This window comes from Rattus rattus, chromosome 18, assembly GCF_011064425.1.
Source record: "Rattus rattus isolate New Zealand chromosome 18, Rrattus_CSIRO_v1, whole genome shotgun sequence".
In the NCBI taxonomy this organism is placed as follows: Eukaryota; Metazoa; Chordata; class Mammalia; order Rodentia; family Muridae; genus Rattus; species Rattus rattus.
The window spans coordinates 2,528,531-2,545,466 of NC_046171.1; the positions used below are offsets into that span (position 1 = coordinate 2,528,531).

A 16,936-nucleotide genomic window follows, 5' to 3' on the forward strand; every position below is an offset into this window, starting at 1 on the left:
GGGCATCTCTCCCCCCACTCCCCGTTTCACTAGGACAGCTGGTGACCTCTGTGCGTAGAAAACTGACAATGAAGTCAGTGTTTGTAGACATTTCATTTGCAGGGAAAACAATTTATACACGTGGCAATAACATTAAAAATAAAACAGCATGGGCTGGAGAGGTGGCTCAGTGGTTAAGAGCACTGACTGCTCTTCCAGAGGTCCTGAGTTCAAATCCCAGCAATCACATGGTGGCTCACAACCATCTGTAATGAGATCTGATGCCCTCTTCTGGTGTGTCTGAAGACAGCGACAGTGTACTCATATATAATAAATAAATAAAATCTTTAAAATAAAAAAAAAGAATCTTTTGTCAGGCGTTTTTGTCCCAGCCACATAAGACTAATACAGTCTCCAATCCTAAGAAAACCAAAGTCACATAGCTTGCCTGGAGTCTTTGTCAGCAGGATGGAGACTTGGATGGAGATCATCATTTGTATTGGACGTGAGCTTTTTTTTTTTTATTTTTAAAATAAAAACTCATTTATTTCAAAGAGCAGGTACAATCAAGACAACAAGTGGCCACGGAACAATCACAGTTCGTCTTAATAAATAACAAAATGCCATTTATGTCTCTTAAAATCTATATAATACATTATACATTTAAAATAAATAAATCCCTGTGGGTCTAGAAACAGCCCCGGTGTCTGGGATAAGAGGGATGGCTATGTAAGACCCATTGCTCTTGGGTAACCAACAGAGTCCCCTCCCCAGCCACTGTGCTCTCTCTCAGTTCTTCTGGGGACCGTAGCACATGCTGGTGCTTCGGGACTGGCCTTCCTAGCGCCCCTGCCTTGTTTGGGGGGCTTATTGCTTCGCAGACATTCCCATCTTGACACGGTTGGTACTGAGCATGGCTCTCCGTGACAGCCGGGCGTGGACTCCATCTCAGTCTCTGACTGGGACTGGGTTTTCCCATGCTATTGGTCGGTTGCTGAGATATCCCGTGAGTGACATGTCTTCTCCTTTCATCCCAAACATTCGGGAAATGGCGGGGCAGGATGGCTGGGACTCACAGGCTATATAACATTCTGCGCTGGATACCTGAGAGGGGTGGGCTGCCTGGGTGCTGCAGGCTAGTCCGACCTGTCACTGTGCAAGCTAGAGTTCAGTGGCTAAAGGGTAGTGAGCGTCTGCCAGGCTGGGGCTGGCTGGGCCACTGGGTCTTGGCCCGTTAAGGCAGTGGGACACAGCCAGACAGACTCCCCTCCCACTGTCAGCCTGAGCTCCGTGTCAGTCTATACGGCAAGTCTCAAGGTAGCTTCCGAGTTGCCCCCAGGTGCACGTGGAAAGGGCGAGCCTTCCTTTTCATGACAGGATCCTTCGTTTCATCTTTTCCAAAGACAGTTATGTGGAAGATGGGCCCAGGCGCTCCAGGGGACTCCGTGGTCAGTGCTCCTTCAGCCTAAAAGCAAAGGATACGGTGACAGAGGGCCACACGGCAGAGGCTGAACACACACAAAATGCACAGACCCCACGCAGGGCCAGCCCAGTGCTTTCCCCATGGCTTCTCAGTGGCAGGGAGAAGAGGCAAGGGCGGGAGGACAGCTGCTAGAGAGACCGTCCTGGCTGGGAAGCCGCACCTCACAACCTCCACAAACGTTTTCCTCACACTCCCCCTCCCCGGGAGTCTGAGGAGCGATTCGCCCAATCACACCCACACAGAGGCACTTATTAGACAAGAAAGGAGAGTGACCGTGGTGTGCCAAGACAGGAATGATTGGTAATGGCTGGTAAGTTCTTTCCTTCCTGTCAGGCTGCCTGGAGTCGGGCTATCTCTAGAGGCCTTAGTGGACTTACGGAGCCTGGATCACTGTAGCCGACCCTGGACAGCTCAGTTCCTTGTGTATGAGGCGGATCAGGAACTGCACCCAAGACAGAGAAAAGACATTGTCACCATCGGAGGACACAGGCAGAGGGGCAAGCATGGCCTGTCGAGGTTGGCTGGACTGAGGACCTGTCCTCTGGAGCACCCACAGGCTTATGCCCCTTGGAGGACATTAGAACAGAGACCACATCAGCCTCTCTAGCTTGGGGTCAAGGCTCAGATGCCTGCCGGAAAACAGGCATTTAGCACGGACTTCAAAACCAACCCAGCACAAGGTGCTCCCCATGGAAACAAGACAGAAAACGCAGGGGAGGGTGGCCCAGGGTATGGGGCTGCATGGGGGACTCTGGAGCCAGGTGAGCAGGTAGGGAGATGTTCTGTGAGGCTGAAGTAGTGTCTAGGGACTAGCAGTGTGTGTGTGTGTGTGTGTGTGTGTGTACGTGTGTGCATGGGCGCGCGTCTTTATGCATTCCTTTGGCTGCCTTCCACGTAGTGCTAACTGCGAGGCTTAGAGCCACTGGCTCACCTGGTTAACTTTACGTCCTCCATGTGCTGGAAGGCTCAGAATAACCAGAGCAGAGTAATGATTGGCTACCGCCCATAGCTCAGGCCTTGACCCTGCCTGCCGGTGCGGAGCTAGTCTCTGTGACTGACGGCAAACCACGGGCAGATTCCAGGGCTGCATGGAAGGGGGTCCTGAGGGAAGTCTCAGCTTCCGGTGGCATGTGCTTAGAAGGCAGCCTTAATCCTGAGGGGTTTGGGGTGGGGAACAGGCAATGCAGGTGCTAAGGGACCACTGTTGTCCACCCATCAGCTGTCCACCAGGCCTCGGGCTATGGCTCCTAGATGCTCCATGTTCAGGAAGGAGGCCCACATGCATACGCTAAGGACGATGGGAATATCTCCTGGGGATAATACACAGCTGAGCACTTGGCTTGGCCCAAGAACAAGGCCATGGCAGTCAATCACTGGACGGCAGTGGGAATGAGGCAGTACCAAGCCTGGAGTTGGTGGCAAGAGAATTTTGCAGCAAATTGGAACTAACTCCAATTTCGGTTTTAACTAACGACCCAGGGCTGAGCTGGCAGCTACCAACAGCCCTCCCACCAAGCACAGTATGTGGTGAGCGCTGGCAGAAGAGGCCTGTGGTGGTGAAATCTGGTTGCCAAGAGGAAGGAGGAGGGAAAGGAAATATTGCCTGTGAGCATGGGACAGCTGGTGGGAGGGGTCACAAGGAGCCAAGTCACCTTCCAACAAAGCTCTGTGCCCATGCAGGTGACAGTGACCAGCAGAAACGAGTCCACCCATTCCCAGTGCCTGTCCCAAGAGGCTGGGAACCTGGGCGGCATGATTGAAAGAGGAGGCTAAGAGACAGGAACGTGACCAGACCTGTTGCTCATTACAGATGGTTGTGAGCCACCATGTGGTTGCTGGGATTTGAACTCAGGACCTCTGGAAGAGCAGTCAGTGCTCTTAACAGCTCTCTAGCCCGGGGTTGGATCTTATTAAACAGCTTGGGCTAGCCTCAAATATGTGGCGGTCGGTCGGTCGTGTACATTCTGAGTGCTGGGATTATGGGCCAGTGGGAGGTCTGTAGGTCGCTGGGCGTGCCCCAAAAGGATTGCGGGAGCCCCAACCTCTTCTCTTTTTATATTTTGATCCTTGGCCCTTCCGTGAGTTGTTCCTTTGCAGAGGTTTGCCTTGTCACAGACTCAAGGCAATCCTGGGTTGAAGTATCCAACGCTGTAGGCAGAACCGAGCCTCTTAAAGCTGGTCTGTCAGGCGTTTGCTATAGGGACTGCCGCAGCAGGCAGGCGAGGTGGGGGTTCTCTCTGCTCACGGTCAATTAGTTCCCCAACAGGTTGGCCATCACTATCAGTACACCCTTTTATAATGTGGCTGCTAAGGCCGGGGAGATGGTTCAGGGATCCAGAGCCTTGGCTGCTCTTCCAGAGGATAGTTTCACACACCAACTAAGGAAGCTTACAACCATCTTTAACCTGAGCTTCAGGGGGCGGGGGGAGGGGAGAGTCTGATGTCCTCTTCTGGTCTCTGGACACGTGTGATACAGATGTGTACACTCAGGCATACATACACATACACATAAAACAATAGAAAAAAGTAAATGTGAATGTCACGGAGAGGCTCCATGACATTGACTCTCAACGTCCTACAAGGTTACGGCTTCACCTGCTTCTCGCTTATTCCCCACTGGTGGAGAGAGACAAAGCCTCAGTCTACGTGTACCTGGAGAAGGTGGCACCACACACACCTTTGCTAGGGGCTGTAGGAGTCCACAGGAAGAAAGTGTGCTAGGGCAGCTTAGGTTATGACCCTCAACCTATGGGTCATGACCCCCAACCTATGGGTCATGACTCCACCATAGGGAAAACAAAGATACTTACATTACTGTTTAAAACAGTAGCAAAATTACAGTTATAAAGTAGCATCAAAAAGAATTTTATGGGGCTGGAGAGATGGCTCAGTGGTTAAGAGCACCAACTGCTCTCCCAGAGGTCCTGAGTTCAATTCCCAGCAACCACATGGTGGCTCACAACCATCTATAAACAGATACGATGCCATCTTCTGGTGTGTCTGAGGACAGCTACAGTGTACTTATATATAATAAATGAATAAATCTTTTTTTTTTTGTTCTTTTTTTTCCGGAGCTGGGGACCGAACCCAGGGCCTTGCGCTTCCTAGGCAAGCGCTCTACCACTGAGCTAAATCCCCAACCCCAATAAATGAATAAATCTTAAAAAAAAAAAGAATTTTATGGTTGGAGAATGGGGGGTCACCGTGATGTGAAGAACCGTATTAAAGGGTTGCTGCATTAGGAAGGGTGAGAACCACCGTGGTAAGGTCTGACCTGCAGCTCTAGGGTTGCTAACTGAAGACGCATGGGTTACAAGCAAAGAGACCCACCAGTAAGGCACAGGCGTCTGCAAACATCAGCATGTAGAACACATTGCTCCATCCTGAAGGGGAGATGAGCCCCGCCAGCAGGGGCCCCAAGGCAGCTCCTGGAATGGGCATAAAGATGCTGATTAAGGAAAGGTAACAACGGGAGATGAACTCAGTCGGTGCGGAAGACGGAGTGGGCTCGCACAAACATCTTCTGGAACCCATTCTAAAAGTAGGTGTTGATCTTTGAAATGTCCACTCCGTCTGACACACTGTCATTATAAATGAGCTTATGTTGCTGGGCGTGGTGGTGCACGCCTTTAATCTCAGCACTTGGGAGTCAGAGGCAGGAGGATTTTTGGGAGTTCAAGGCTAGCCTGGTTATATAGTGAGTTCCAGGACTATACAGAGACTCTTTAAAAAAAAAAATCAAACAATAAATAAAAGAAATCTGAACCCAACATATGATTGCAGATACCCCTGTGCTCAAAGAAAATGGTAATAAATCTGGTAAGACACACAAGACTTAGACTCTGCTGATGTGACAGGGGACTCCCTGTCTTTTGAGAGGGGTGTTGACCAGTTATTTCCAAAGGGCAGTGTGGCTGCACCTTACGTCAGTGGTTCAGAAAAATATGCTTGTACATGTGCAAAGTGTGTGTTCATAAGTGTGCATGTGCACATGCATGCATGCTAAGCATGCATGTGTATAAGCATGTGTATGTATGCAGCTGCACAAGTGCTATGTATGTACACAAATGTGTATATGCATGTATGTGTGTACGTGGGAACAGGTGTGCATGTGTGTATAAGCATTCATGTGTATACAGCTGCACAAGTGCTATGTATGCATGTGTGTGCACAAGTGTGTATATGCATGTATATGTATACACAGGCACAGGTATGCATGTAAGTATGTACACAGGCATGTTGCACATGTGTAGGCACGTGTGCATGCGCATACACGTGTGTGTACAAGCATGCATGTGTATGCAGCTGCACAAGTGCTGTGTATACAGGTGTGTGCGTAAGGATGTATATGCATGTAAGTGTGTACACAGGCACATTGCACATGTGTATGCATGTGTGCATGTACATGTGTGTACGTGCATGCACGTGTGTGTACAAGCATGCATGTGTATGCAGTTGTGCGCAGAGTGCATATGCATGTATGTGTGTGCATCAGTGTGCATAAGTATACAAATCTGTACACAATTGTGCATGTGTATATATGTGCACAAGTATGTGTATGCATGCATGTGTGAATGGGGTATGAGATAAAGCAAACTCAAGATGCCTGGGATCTCTTTTATGTTTGTGAGGTTATTTTTTTTTCAAGTCTTAAATTATGACAAATGAACTTTGAAGGCTACACAAACAAAAGACCTCTGCATAGGAAGGCTTGCTCCAGCATCCTGAGTGCTTCCCTCACAGCGGGCAGGCGGGTGACTCTGACAAGAAGAAGGCTTGTCCAGCATGCTACAGAGTTTGGAGAACTGCCTGCAGGTAACTGATTCCATTATAGTACCCAAGAGCTGGGCTCTCTGCTCTTTACCCACACAGACTGTTCCGAGAGTGTGTATCCAGCACGCACATTATTCTGTGGGCCCGGAAAGCTATTTAATAAGCTTTTCCCACGTCTCAGCAAAGTTGCAGGCAAATGGCACTACTCATGAGTTTACTCTGAACATCCTAAAGACCACGGCGGGGACCATGCCTGAGTTTTAAAACTGTAAATCAACGAAGTAGAGTGCAGATGAGAGAAAAACATGATTTTTTTTAAAAGACAATCGTGGGGATGTGTCCCCATAGCTAGGCTGGCTGAGCGAAAGGGGCAGCAGTGGCAGAAGGGCCATCGCTTGTTCCCTCTACTACCTCAGAGTCCAGGTCCTCCTCAGCAGTGACTCAAGGACACCCACAGAAGAGCAATTACTAAACCTCTGGGGGAAGCAGACTTTATGAGGGGTATGGGGAAAGCCCCAAACAGAGAACAAGGATCCAGGGGACAATACCAGCCCCCAAGCAGTCATTCACATTCCAACAACAGCAAGAACTCCAGCACTGAGCTCCTTCCCTATGGGTAGGCAGACTCCAGGCTCATTTGTAAAAACCACCAGAGGGGGCGCTCTCCAAGAGAAAGGACTCTGCTCACACCCTTAAATACGAAGATACAATGTGGCAGGCCAAAGATACAATGTGGCAGCTTAGAGAACCTATGGCTGAGAAAAAGACCCAGCTGCCACCATATCGGAACCACCAGGAAGGAAGCCCAGGGGCAGTTGAACAAGACAGATGAAAACCCCCAGCGATTACTTCTCACCTAACACAGTGTTTGAGGCACTGAAAGGACAGCTAAAATAAGATCACAGAGGTTGAAAGAGAAAGTCAAGGGCACTGTTGGGAGAAGAACAAGAGAGGCAGGAAGGACAAGCAACCTAGAAACCTGACATCTGACTAAGGCTTTCCAGAAAACAAGAAAGAAAATGGTAGGCAAATGTATCAAAGGAAACTACAGCGCCCAACCCGCAAGATGCAGGCCCTGCTTCCAGGTGGGTGGGGGAGGGCCTCTTGGTAAGGGGGAGACCCTGAAACCTCAGGGGAGCAGTCAGGTCTATGTGAAGAGCAGTTGAGAATCACAGCAGATACCTATTGCCAGCAATGGAAACTGAGAGACACTGGGGTTCTGGAAGAGGCGCCGAGATTCTGTGGAGATGAAACTCCAGTACCATAGCTGTGCGAGCCGAGCCCCGGGAACCTTAGGAAGCTACTAGGCCACAATCCCACCCACAGAAAAGCAATGAGCAAGAATCTGGCTAACAGTGGCCTGATGTCAGAAGGAGGAGAAGGCAGTGCGAGGGATGGGGAGGAAGAAAGGTTTCTGGAGCCTAAGTACGCAGCTGTGTGGCCTGTCACCAGGCACCAGAAGGTGGCGGTATCAGGGCAAGGACAACCAGGACAGAAGCAAACAAAAAGCAAATGAGAGAGGGATGACCAGTCTGAGGACCTGCAAGGCTGACTTCCTGACTGGAAGGAGGGCGGCATCAGTGGGGTCAGTGTGATTGGGGGGTACGGGGTGGTTGTAGGTCAGGCAGTGTGACAAGAGCCATGACTAGTTTTCTTGGTTAAAGGACATGAAATGGTGCCTAGCCTCACATATGCGAGGAAGCTAGAAGAGGCAGCTGAGAGGAACCATCTCTAAGAAGAGGACCTGAGCAGGCAGAGCCAGGGCCTGTCACAGTGCATCATAAAACCTCATAGAACTAGCTAGCCCCTGTGGCTACAGTATGTATCACTTGGATACAATGAAACCCTGAGAACATCCAGCTACATTTAGCTGTTCCGCTCACACATGTAGGAAGGGCAGACTTGGGTTCCACTGGGATGTCACTCTGGACATTGCAAATGACACTGCAAACACACCAAGCACACGAGCCATAAAGAACTCCCAAGTTGGGAGAAAGTCCCGGCTGGGATCCGCTCAAGCCCGCACTGACTAATTGACGTGAACACTTGACAAACCCGTGGGGCAAAAGCTTCTTGGTGCGAGGCTTTGCTAAAGTGGTGTGCCATCCCTCGGGCCTTCTTCTGCTTCATCTTGGGGGATGCGTGCATGAGAGGCATAAAGCTGGGACTTGGTGGAGGACCAGTGTTCATGCCGTTTCCATGGTGACTAGCTGCTGAGTCCCTGTGCACTTTGAGTAGTCAGGGAAGCATGGGGGCTGGGAGTCCATCCCATCAGTTCCAAATGTCACTGCTATAGAAACCCAGGTAGTCTCGAGCTTTGAAGGGGGGGTGGCAGGGGACGCTGAGGGCAGGGAGGGCCCGCCACCCTTCTGTTTTGAGCCTGGTTCTTTCCTCCTTCACAGCCCAGTGTGCCGTGACAAGATCTACCTCTTCACTGACACAGCCTCTCTCCCTCCAGCCTTACGTTTGAGACACAAATGTCAAGAAAGAAATGGTTCCCCACCTCCTTCCTGGCTTTTCTTTCTCCTCTGATCCTCTGTTTTACTGTGGCACCTAGGCTGGGGGTGGGACTCCATGTTAGCTTTAAGCAAGGCGTCCTGGGGTAGCAGAGCACCTCACAAAGACTTCTGTGGGACAGAGGGGAGAGAGCGAGAGGAGACAAACAGAGACAGAGAGAGACAGAGACACAGAGACACAGATATAGAGAGAGATAATAGATAATAGAGAGGATAGATAGATAGATAGATGATAGATAGCAGATAGACAGATGACAGACAGACAGACAGACAGCTGGGTAAACTTGGAGAGTGGTGGACCACACCTCTGAGGAAGGGTTCTGCTGCTTCTGAGACCCATCGCCAGGTACAGGCACCCTCCCCCACCTCTCAGCCCCGAACACACACCAGGGTCCAAGAGGGACCAAAACAAACCTTTTCCTCTATTGAAGTTGACCATCTGTGGTGTTTTGTTACAGTAACACAGAGCTGACTAACACCAGGATGAGCTGCTTACATTGTCACTCTAAAATGGGTACCTCGGGATTCATTAGCTTTTTTTTTTTTTTCAATAACTTAAAACTGAAATACGATCCTGTCTTTTCCTGGAGGGACGGTCCTGAAAAGTTGGAGCCTGAAGTGTGCCAACCCCTGGGTCAAACTGGAGCCCGGAGGAACATTCTCTCCTGTCGCAGAAACAGATCCAGCTACCCACAACTGTCTTCTCTGAAGCGACATGCTACAGTCTCCGGGGCTGACTCCCCTGAGCTTCTAGGAGCAGCCGGTCCTGACGCTGGCATCAGAGCCTTGGGCACTGGTTAGTTAGGAACAACAGTTTTCCTCCTTCACCCCACAGAGCTCTTGGGGAGAGAGAGAGAGAGAGTGTTCTCTGCATACCTACGGACCCGGTGCCGTCGATGATGGCTGTCACGGTGGATAGGGCGTGGGAGTTCCCTTTCAGACTCTTGTGAGTCCCCTGTGGGAGTGGAGGAGAAGGACGTGAAACACAGGCAGCTAAAAGTGAGAAATGAATCCACTCCGGACACGCTCGATACACAGAACACTCTCCTTAGGAAGTCTACACCCTGCGCCGCTCTGAGCGAAGCGGGTTTCTAAGTGACGTAAACCCTTCATAACACCGACCTGAGCATATTTAATTATTTGTGACCCTCTTATTTAGTCAAAAAAAAAAATAGTTAAGAGCCCTCATCTGCTTCTGCCCCTTGCACATGGACCGTTTTGTTTAGTCTGGTGTGGATCTTTGAAGCCTGTTTCATGGGCACAGCGCTGAGTCGGAACTCTCAAGCCTACCCAAGGATAAGCTTCCTAGAGGCAGACTCAGAAACACACCCGACATCAAGGCCCAGGCAGGGTCAACCTGCTCTGCTGCCTTGCGTAGATGCCACGGGGTGGAAGGGATGGCTCAAAGCTCCGTCCCTCTTCCTCTTCACTTGGCACTGTCTGTTGACCACTCAGGGATTCATAGGAAGAGAGCTGAGGGAGGGTAGCTAGGGACAGGTGCCAGAGAACTCTCAAGACACAGGCTCTCTGTGAACAAACTGGGGACGGCGCTTCGCCCACTGAGACGGTGCTGTCCCGGAGTAGGGGAAGCCACATGTGACTTACCAGGTCTGCAGAGACGGCAGTGGTGATCAGAGCGTAGGGCCCGCTGACCAGGGCCCCACTGAGGAGCAGCATGGCTGTGGAAAACAGAGGGAGCTCAGGACAGAGCCTTGCCTGGCCCAGCAGTCAACCGGTGAGGGCAGGCATTGACAGGGAAGAGACCCATCTCCAGGGCATAGGACAAATGGCTTCTGCACTGTGCCGGGGGTTGGGGAGGGGGGAATACATTGCTGTGCTTCCCCAAAGCCTTGGAGGCCTGTTTGGCAGACTTAGATAGAACTCAAGTCCCTTGGCCTCCGTGGACAGCAGCTGATGGCCATACTGGGAGGGGAGGCCAGCACTGTGTCCGTGCCATAACCTTTTCAGTCATACCTGGAACGTCCACTCATCACCACAGGGGGCGGGGACAATGAACCACATGTCCCTTCCCCTCCACTGGCTCAGTTCATTTTCCTGAAGAGACTCTGGGTCTATAGCAAACCCCACGTGACAGGACCCTCCCCAATCCCTCTCCCCCTCCAGTCTCCTTGGCTGGCTCTCTCTACCTTACACAATGGCTTCCAGGGCTGTGGCTAATGCCCCATGCCCAAGCTGAACAGCTCCTCCCCTAGGTACCAGGGCACAGCATCGCTGGTCAGGTGACCACTTACCCACACCAACTGTCACACCTGCACTGTTCAGGTCCATGCCCCGAAACAGGAGCCTGGCCTCCTCCCAAAGAGGGACAGAGGGCCAAGTAGTGGCTTGTGTTCTTATGCTAACTACGTTACCCGAAAACCTGTTTGAAGTCTCCCACACGTAGGACCAAAGGAAGCCTGTCCCCAGTTGGTTTTTGACTATTCAATAAAGTTACCAGCGGCGAATGGCTGGGCAGGGAGACAGAGGCGGGACTTTTAGGATTCCCAGGAAGGGACCAAGGAAGGAAGAATTTCACCATGACAATAACAGCTTAGGAGATGGACTAGCCAGAAAGGTGCAGGAGGGAGAGACGGCAGGGGGAAAGTGGCCCCAGGAGGGCTGCCCAGCAGGGTCCAGGGCAACAGAGATAAACTATAGATTTAGTAAGTATTCATGAATATTGGAGGGGAGTGTGTGTTAGCCATGTGGAGGTAGGGAGCGGCCTAGACATCGAGCTGTTTAAGGTATTTAAACTATAAGGCTGTGTATGTGTCTTTCTTTGGGGAATGCAGAACACTGGGTGATATCGAGAAGCCCTTGCACACCCTCTGGGAAGTTTAGAGCAGATTAACGTACTACCTCAAAAGGGCCACTCTGTTCAGTCACTCAGCTTAAAGCCTCTAGATTAACTGTGTGGGGAGGCTCCGTGGACTCACCTATGGTGGCTTCTAGGCCCATTTTGCTGACGGAGGAGAACACATAGAGCTGCAGGAGTTAAGAACAAGAAAGGGATGCTTCAGATCAGGCAGCTACAGGGCCGCCAGGAGCCTGCGGTTTAGAGACAGAGCCAACGGGAACCTGCCTGTCGCACAGGTAGCTCTGGACCTTGGGGCAATCGCAGGGTGGGACTCTGAATGCCCAGGGCTGGTGGCAGGACACTGAACGGTTTCCCAACTCCTCGTCTGAGGTCTCGCGGTTACCTGCCTGAACGTTGTACCCCGAGATGCCGGCCTCCCAGCAAGAGGGCCGTGCTGCTAGTAATTTCGAAGATTCCTTTATAAAGCCTTAGGCCCAAGAGGATTCAGAACTAGGCCATGTTCTGGGGACAGTCACAGCCTTGGGAGGAAAGGCATGTGACAAATACAATACGGTGGTAACGGGGTAACAGGATGGGCCCTCATCTCCCAAACAACAATGGCAGGGCTCTGCACAGCCTCACTGTGGAGTGATGCCACTCATGACCAGATGAGGACTCTGAGGCAGGGGAATCACCCGGCCAAGGCCGTGAGCTTCTAAATGCTTGAAGAAGGACGAGTGTGGCATGATAGGGTTCCTTGAGCCTAGAGGGGAGGAATGGCTCAGAGATCCTAAGGGACAGGCAGGAGTGTGACTGGGAAGGGGGCTAGAGATGGGTGTGAAGGGCACCCCAGAGAGAGAAACCCAGAGTGAGGGAGAGGCATGGTCCATGCACCCCAGGGGCTGAGGCAAGCAAGTCTGGAGGCTCTGTGCTTCCAGTCAGGGTTTCTAGGGATGCAGATCTCAAACACGGGACAGAGGTAGCTAGGGGAGATGACTGTCTGTAACCTTGGGCAGAGCCAGGGCTTACCGTGGGTGCCGCGAGCAGTAGCATCAGACCACAGGTGGAGGCTCGTTTCTCCAGACGGTCGGAGATCACACCTGCTAGAATTCCACCTGTAACGGAGAGAGGGGGTGGCCTCGGGAGCTGACATCTGGCATGAGCTCCCCAGAGACCAGGTCGCAGGGACAAGAACAGCAGCAACCGTCCCCAAGCCTATCCTTACTGGGCATCTGAAATGGCCACTTGGAGTCTGGCCTAGCAGGATGAATCTTGTATGGACCATGGGAGCCACAGGGTGTCTAGGGTCAGGCTTTAGGGCAACCTCAAAGCCCCTTTACTTGGTAGGTACTAATGCCACGGCCACCTGCCTGGGACACCCGTGTGTCATTTCTGAGGGCAGCTGGCTCAAGGTCAGAGGTGAGCATCTTTCAAAGCAATGGCCAAGGTCGCTGTGTCACATGGTGCTCTCCCAGCAACCAAATAACTTGAACAGGGATTGATAGATTGTTTTTTTGTCTTTTGAGACAAGGTCTCACTGTGTAGGCCAGGCTAGCCTCAAACTTGCCATCCTGCTGCCTCAGCTTCAGAGTGCTAAATCACAGGAATGTCAGTCACCCGGTTGTATTGTTAAGTTCTTGACAAAGCAGAGCGAAGGGCTTTGAACTCACCGAAGATCCCACCCACGTCAAACAACGTGGAAAGCTCCCCGGCTTTCTTGGCGTCCAGGTGATCTGTTGAATAAACAGCAGGTGAGCCCATGAGGACATGTCTTGAGCGATTATCCCACAGAGGCCCACCCAGACCCTGCTCCACGAGCAGAATTTTACCACGAGTAATCGCCTGAACTCAGATTTTAAAGGGATGTTGGTTGGCACATTTTAAAGGGATGTTGGTTGATGCCTGGTCTTCCACAGATGCCCTTGGCCACCAGAGGGGCATCAGGTCAGGAAAGAGGGTGAGCCTAGAAAGTTACTTGGGGTGTGTGTGTGTGTGGGCACGCACACACACACACACACACACACACACACACACACACACACACACACGCAAAGACTTATGAGTGATGTTTCTGAGGGCAGGTAGTTCAAGGTCCTGGTAGGGTTCTTCCTGAACAATGACTAAGACCACTCAGTCAGTCACACAGTGAAACCGAGTGTGGTATCATTGGGGACCAGAGCCTTCTCATGCCTCAGTGGCAGGGCACTGCCCCTTCATGTCCCTTTGCTTCCAGCTGGCTGGATGCTGGCCAGTCTGAGGAGACAACTGGGAAGTGCTTGGCTGGCCCAACCCATCTTCCTCACCCTGAATGCCACCTGCAGGAAACTGGGGTTGACTCAAACCAAGACTCAGACTGGGCACCCAGCATCGACACTGGCTGAGATTGTCCCCTTGTGAAAGGGGGCATGGTCTCTTACTGAGACTCCCTGTTAGGACTACCGTGCCCCTGTCAAGATGAGGTGGGGGTTGTTAGGCAGTGCCCTGGGCCCTGAGGTAGCTCCTTACAGCCTGCTCACCCACCCTCTTCCTTTCTGCAGCCTGTCCTTGTTAGCCACGTCCCAAGAAAGTCCCCACTTGCTGCTGCCCCAGCTTTCGCAGCTGAGGTGACATTCCCTCTGACTTTGGGTTTTGGTCAACCTTGACATGACCTTACAACACCCCTTGGAATCAGACCCTCCCATTCTTTTTTTTTTTTTTTTTTTTTTTCTTTTTTTCGGAGCTGGGGACCAAACCCAGGGCCGTGTGCTTGCTAGGCAAGCTCTCTACCACTGAGCTAAATCCCCAACCCGGACTCTCCCATTCTTGAAGCCTTCTTTCCTATGCTGTCCCCGAGCCCACACCCTTTGCCCACGCCCACGGCTGTGTCTACAAAATGCTGCTCGTTTCCATCCTTCCCCTGACTCACTGGCTCCTGAAGCCAAGGTGTTACCATACGCACAGAATTTACAACAGTCCTACTTGGTGCCTGAGAACCGCTGAGCCCCTTATCTCTCTACGAGTCAACGAAGCACAGCGATATAGTACTGTTTTTCTGGAAAATTCTATCAAGAGCCACAGCTCCAGACATTCTTGGACTCTGGGAACCCGAGAGACCGTCGGCCCTCCCACAAATCAGAACACATCCCCAGAAACAGTTTGTAGGTCAGATCTCAGCCCCCAGCGACCATGCTCCTGCTTGCTGGCCGCTGTGTTCTAAAATCCAACATGGCCCAGATTTAAACACAGGCAGCCTCTGAGAACCGCAGAGTGGTCTGGATGTACCAGATGAGCCCAGTAAAGATTACTACCAGAGCCACAAACTGTGTGTGCCTCCACACTCTCTCATCTGCTGAGCCATGCTGTCCCTCCCCAGTTACCATGTGTGTGGTCTCTGTTACAAGTCTCTGGCCCAGCAGGAACAAAGGAGTTCTGAGAAGTCGGTGCACAGAACTGAACCTCCATTCCGGCAAGCACTCACCTACATTGGTGATGTACAGCGGGAGCCAGAACAGGAATGTGTAGCTGACCAGCTTGGCAAACAGCAGACACAGAGAGAACTCGATCACGCCCTGGAAGAGAGAGGCGCTGTCAACCTGGTGTGGGATTAGCACTGTTTCAAGGTGTGACTCAGGACAAAGGACTATTCCCCTGCAGACATGCTGTGTTTCCATAAGGTGCAGCCTTGATCGGGGGAGAGCGTGAGTGGGAAGCAAGACCTAGGAGATCTGAATCCAGCAAGAGCCCGTGAGGATTCGTACTGATGAGATAGTCACGCAGAGTGATAGCTACTGATTCCCTCCCAGAGGAATGCTTGTTAAGACTGGGCTGGGGAGATGTCTCAGTCCATAGAGTACTTGCTGGACAAGTGTGGTCTGAATTTAAATCCCTGGTATCCACATAAAAAGCAAGGCAAAGTTGTGTGCGTCTGTAACTCCAGCATGGCAGGGTGAGACGGGCATATTCCAGGGGCTCGCCGGTCAGCTATTTAGCCAAATTGGCAAGCTTCCAGTTCAGACAGAGACGCTGCGTCATGGTAATAAGGTGGAGAGTGATAGGTGAGGCTGCTAAACATATTCCTCAGGCCTCTGAATGTGGTGAACCCGGGTGTGTGCACATGCATGTATACTCATGTGCATACATCTCACACACACACACACACACACACACACACACACACACACACACACACACACACTGAACCCCACGCCATCCCCACCTTGGTATTTTCTGGTTGTTACCGTGACATGAGGACAGGAGCGTGTGGTACCTACTACATATATGCTTGGCATGTTCTGCACTGGGATAAAATCAGCAAATGGCATTGTAGCAGGGGAGGAGCCCAGGGTAATTGGAAGTTTGCAGTAGACGCTTATGCCAACCATCTGGGCATGGGTCAGGGGCAGGGGCAGGGAGAAGGCTGGGCTAGGTCTCCAAAGCCAGTCCTGTCCACATTGTCCAATGACTTGCATTTACATGCTAGTCTGTTCCCCACCCGATGCCAGCAGAAGGATCTGGGGCAGTCATGCACAGCAGTAAGGTACCACAGAAGGGCTGCCAGCCAATAGTAAGAACACATCCTTAGAAATGGCGTTCATTGAAAACTGCCGTCTCCTACTGGCTTACTATGAAGTCCGTCCAGGAACCCAGGGCCTATAACTATAAACTGTGAGATTGCCACTTCAGGGCATTGTGAGCGCTAAGAGGCCCCTAGTGCTAGCGCATAATCAGGTCCTGCTGCTTAATGCCTTAACACATTGCTGGTTATTCTTCTGTAGTCTCCCCTCCTTCATGCCTCTCCCTCCCTGTGGAAACACGCCACACTGGAAACTCAGACCCTCGCCATGCTGTGAAATAGAGCAGACCCAGTAAAGCCACAGAACAGCAAGCACAGGTTGCCTCCCATATAGCACCCTACCCCCTCAGAGCCAGAAGGCAAGTGGCTGGGAGGGTGGAAAGCCAAGAGGGACAGAAGGTATCCGGGGTGTAGGCCCAGAGCAGCCAGCTTTCTGTTTTTCGGAGTGAAAAAACATTTGTCAGTTTTCATTTGTCTGTGAAATGTCTGGGTGGAAATTTCACAAGTGTTAGAGATAGTACAAGATGAAGGCATCATGCACAGCGCCGCATTCTCCCCGGGGTGACCAGCCACACTGCCCACACAGGATGGGATGATCTGACCCGCAAACGACACAGCCGCACACTCTCCTTCCCACAGCAGCATTCTCTCTCTGGAAGGCAGACTCACCGGGATCCTCAGTGCTCCCGTGAAGCTGATGGCGGCCATGCTGCTGGTCCTGTCACCGGGGAGGACGACGATGTGGCTCGGGTGGAGGGGGCTCTTCCCATCGGAGAGCAGTAAGCACTGAAGCTCTGGGTCCTGGCACAAAAGCAAAAAGGGACAGACGTCACCAG

At 51.6% G+C, this 16,936-nt stretch overlaps 1 protein-coding gene across 1 annotated transcript in view; it reads right to left on the reverse strand.

Moving 5' to 3' along the window:
- Positions 1-472: 472 nt before the first annotated feature.
- Positions 473-16,936, reverse strand: part of Slc37a1 (solute carrier family 37 member 1) — a 55,133-nt gene continuing 38,669 nt past the window's right edge. The window contains exons 11-20 of the mRNA XM_032888449.1: positions 16,770-16,901; positions 15,006-15,096; positions 13,219-13,281; positions 12,578-12,663; positions 11,688-11,736; positions 10,357-10,430; positions 9,628-9,706; positions 4,793-4,890; positions 1,840-1,904; positions 473-1,444 (exon numbers count right to left, since the gene is read on the reverse strand). Of these exons, the coding sequence (XP_032744340.1) occupies positions 1,429-1,444; positions 1,840-1,904; positions 4,793-4,890; positions 9,628-9,706; positions 10,357-10,430; positions 11,688-11,736; positions 12,578-12,663; positions 13,219-13,281; positions 15,006-15,096; positions 16,770-16,901 (753 nt within the window). The 3' untranslated portion in view covers positions 473-1,428. The remainder of the gene's footprint in view (positions 1,445-1,839; positions 1,905-4,792; positions 4,891-9,627; positions 9,707-10,356; positions 10,431-11,687; positions 11,737-12,577; positions 12,664-13,218; positions 13,282-15,005; positions 15,097-16,769; positions 16,902-16,936) is intronic.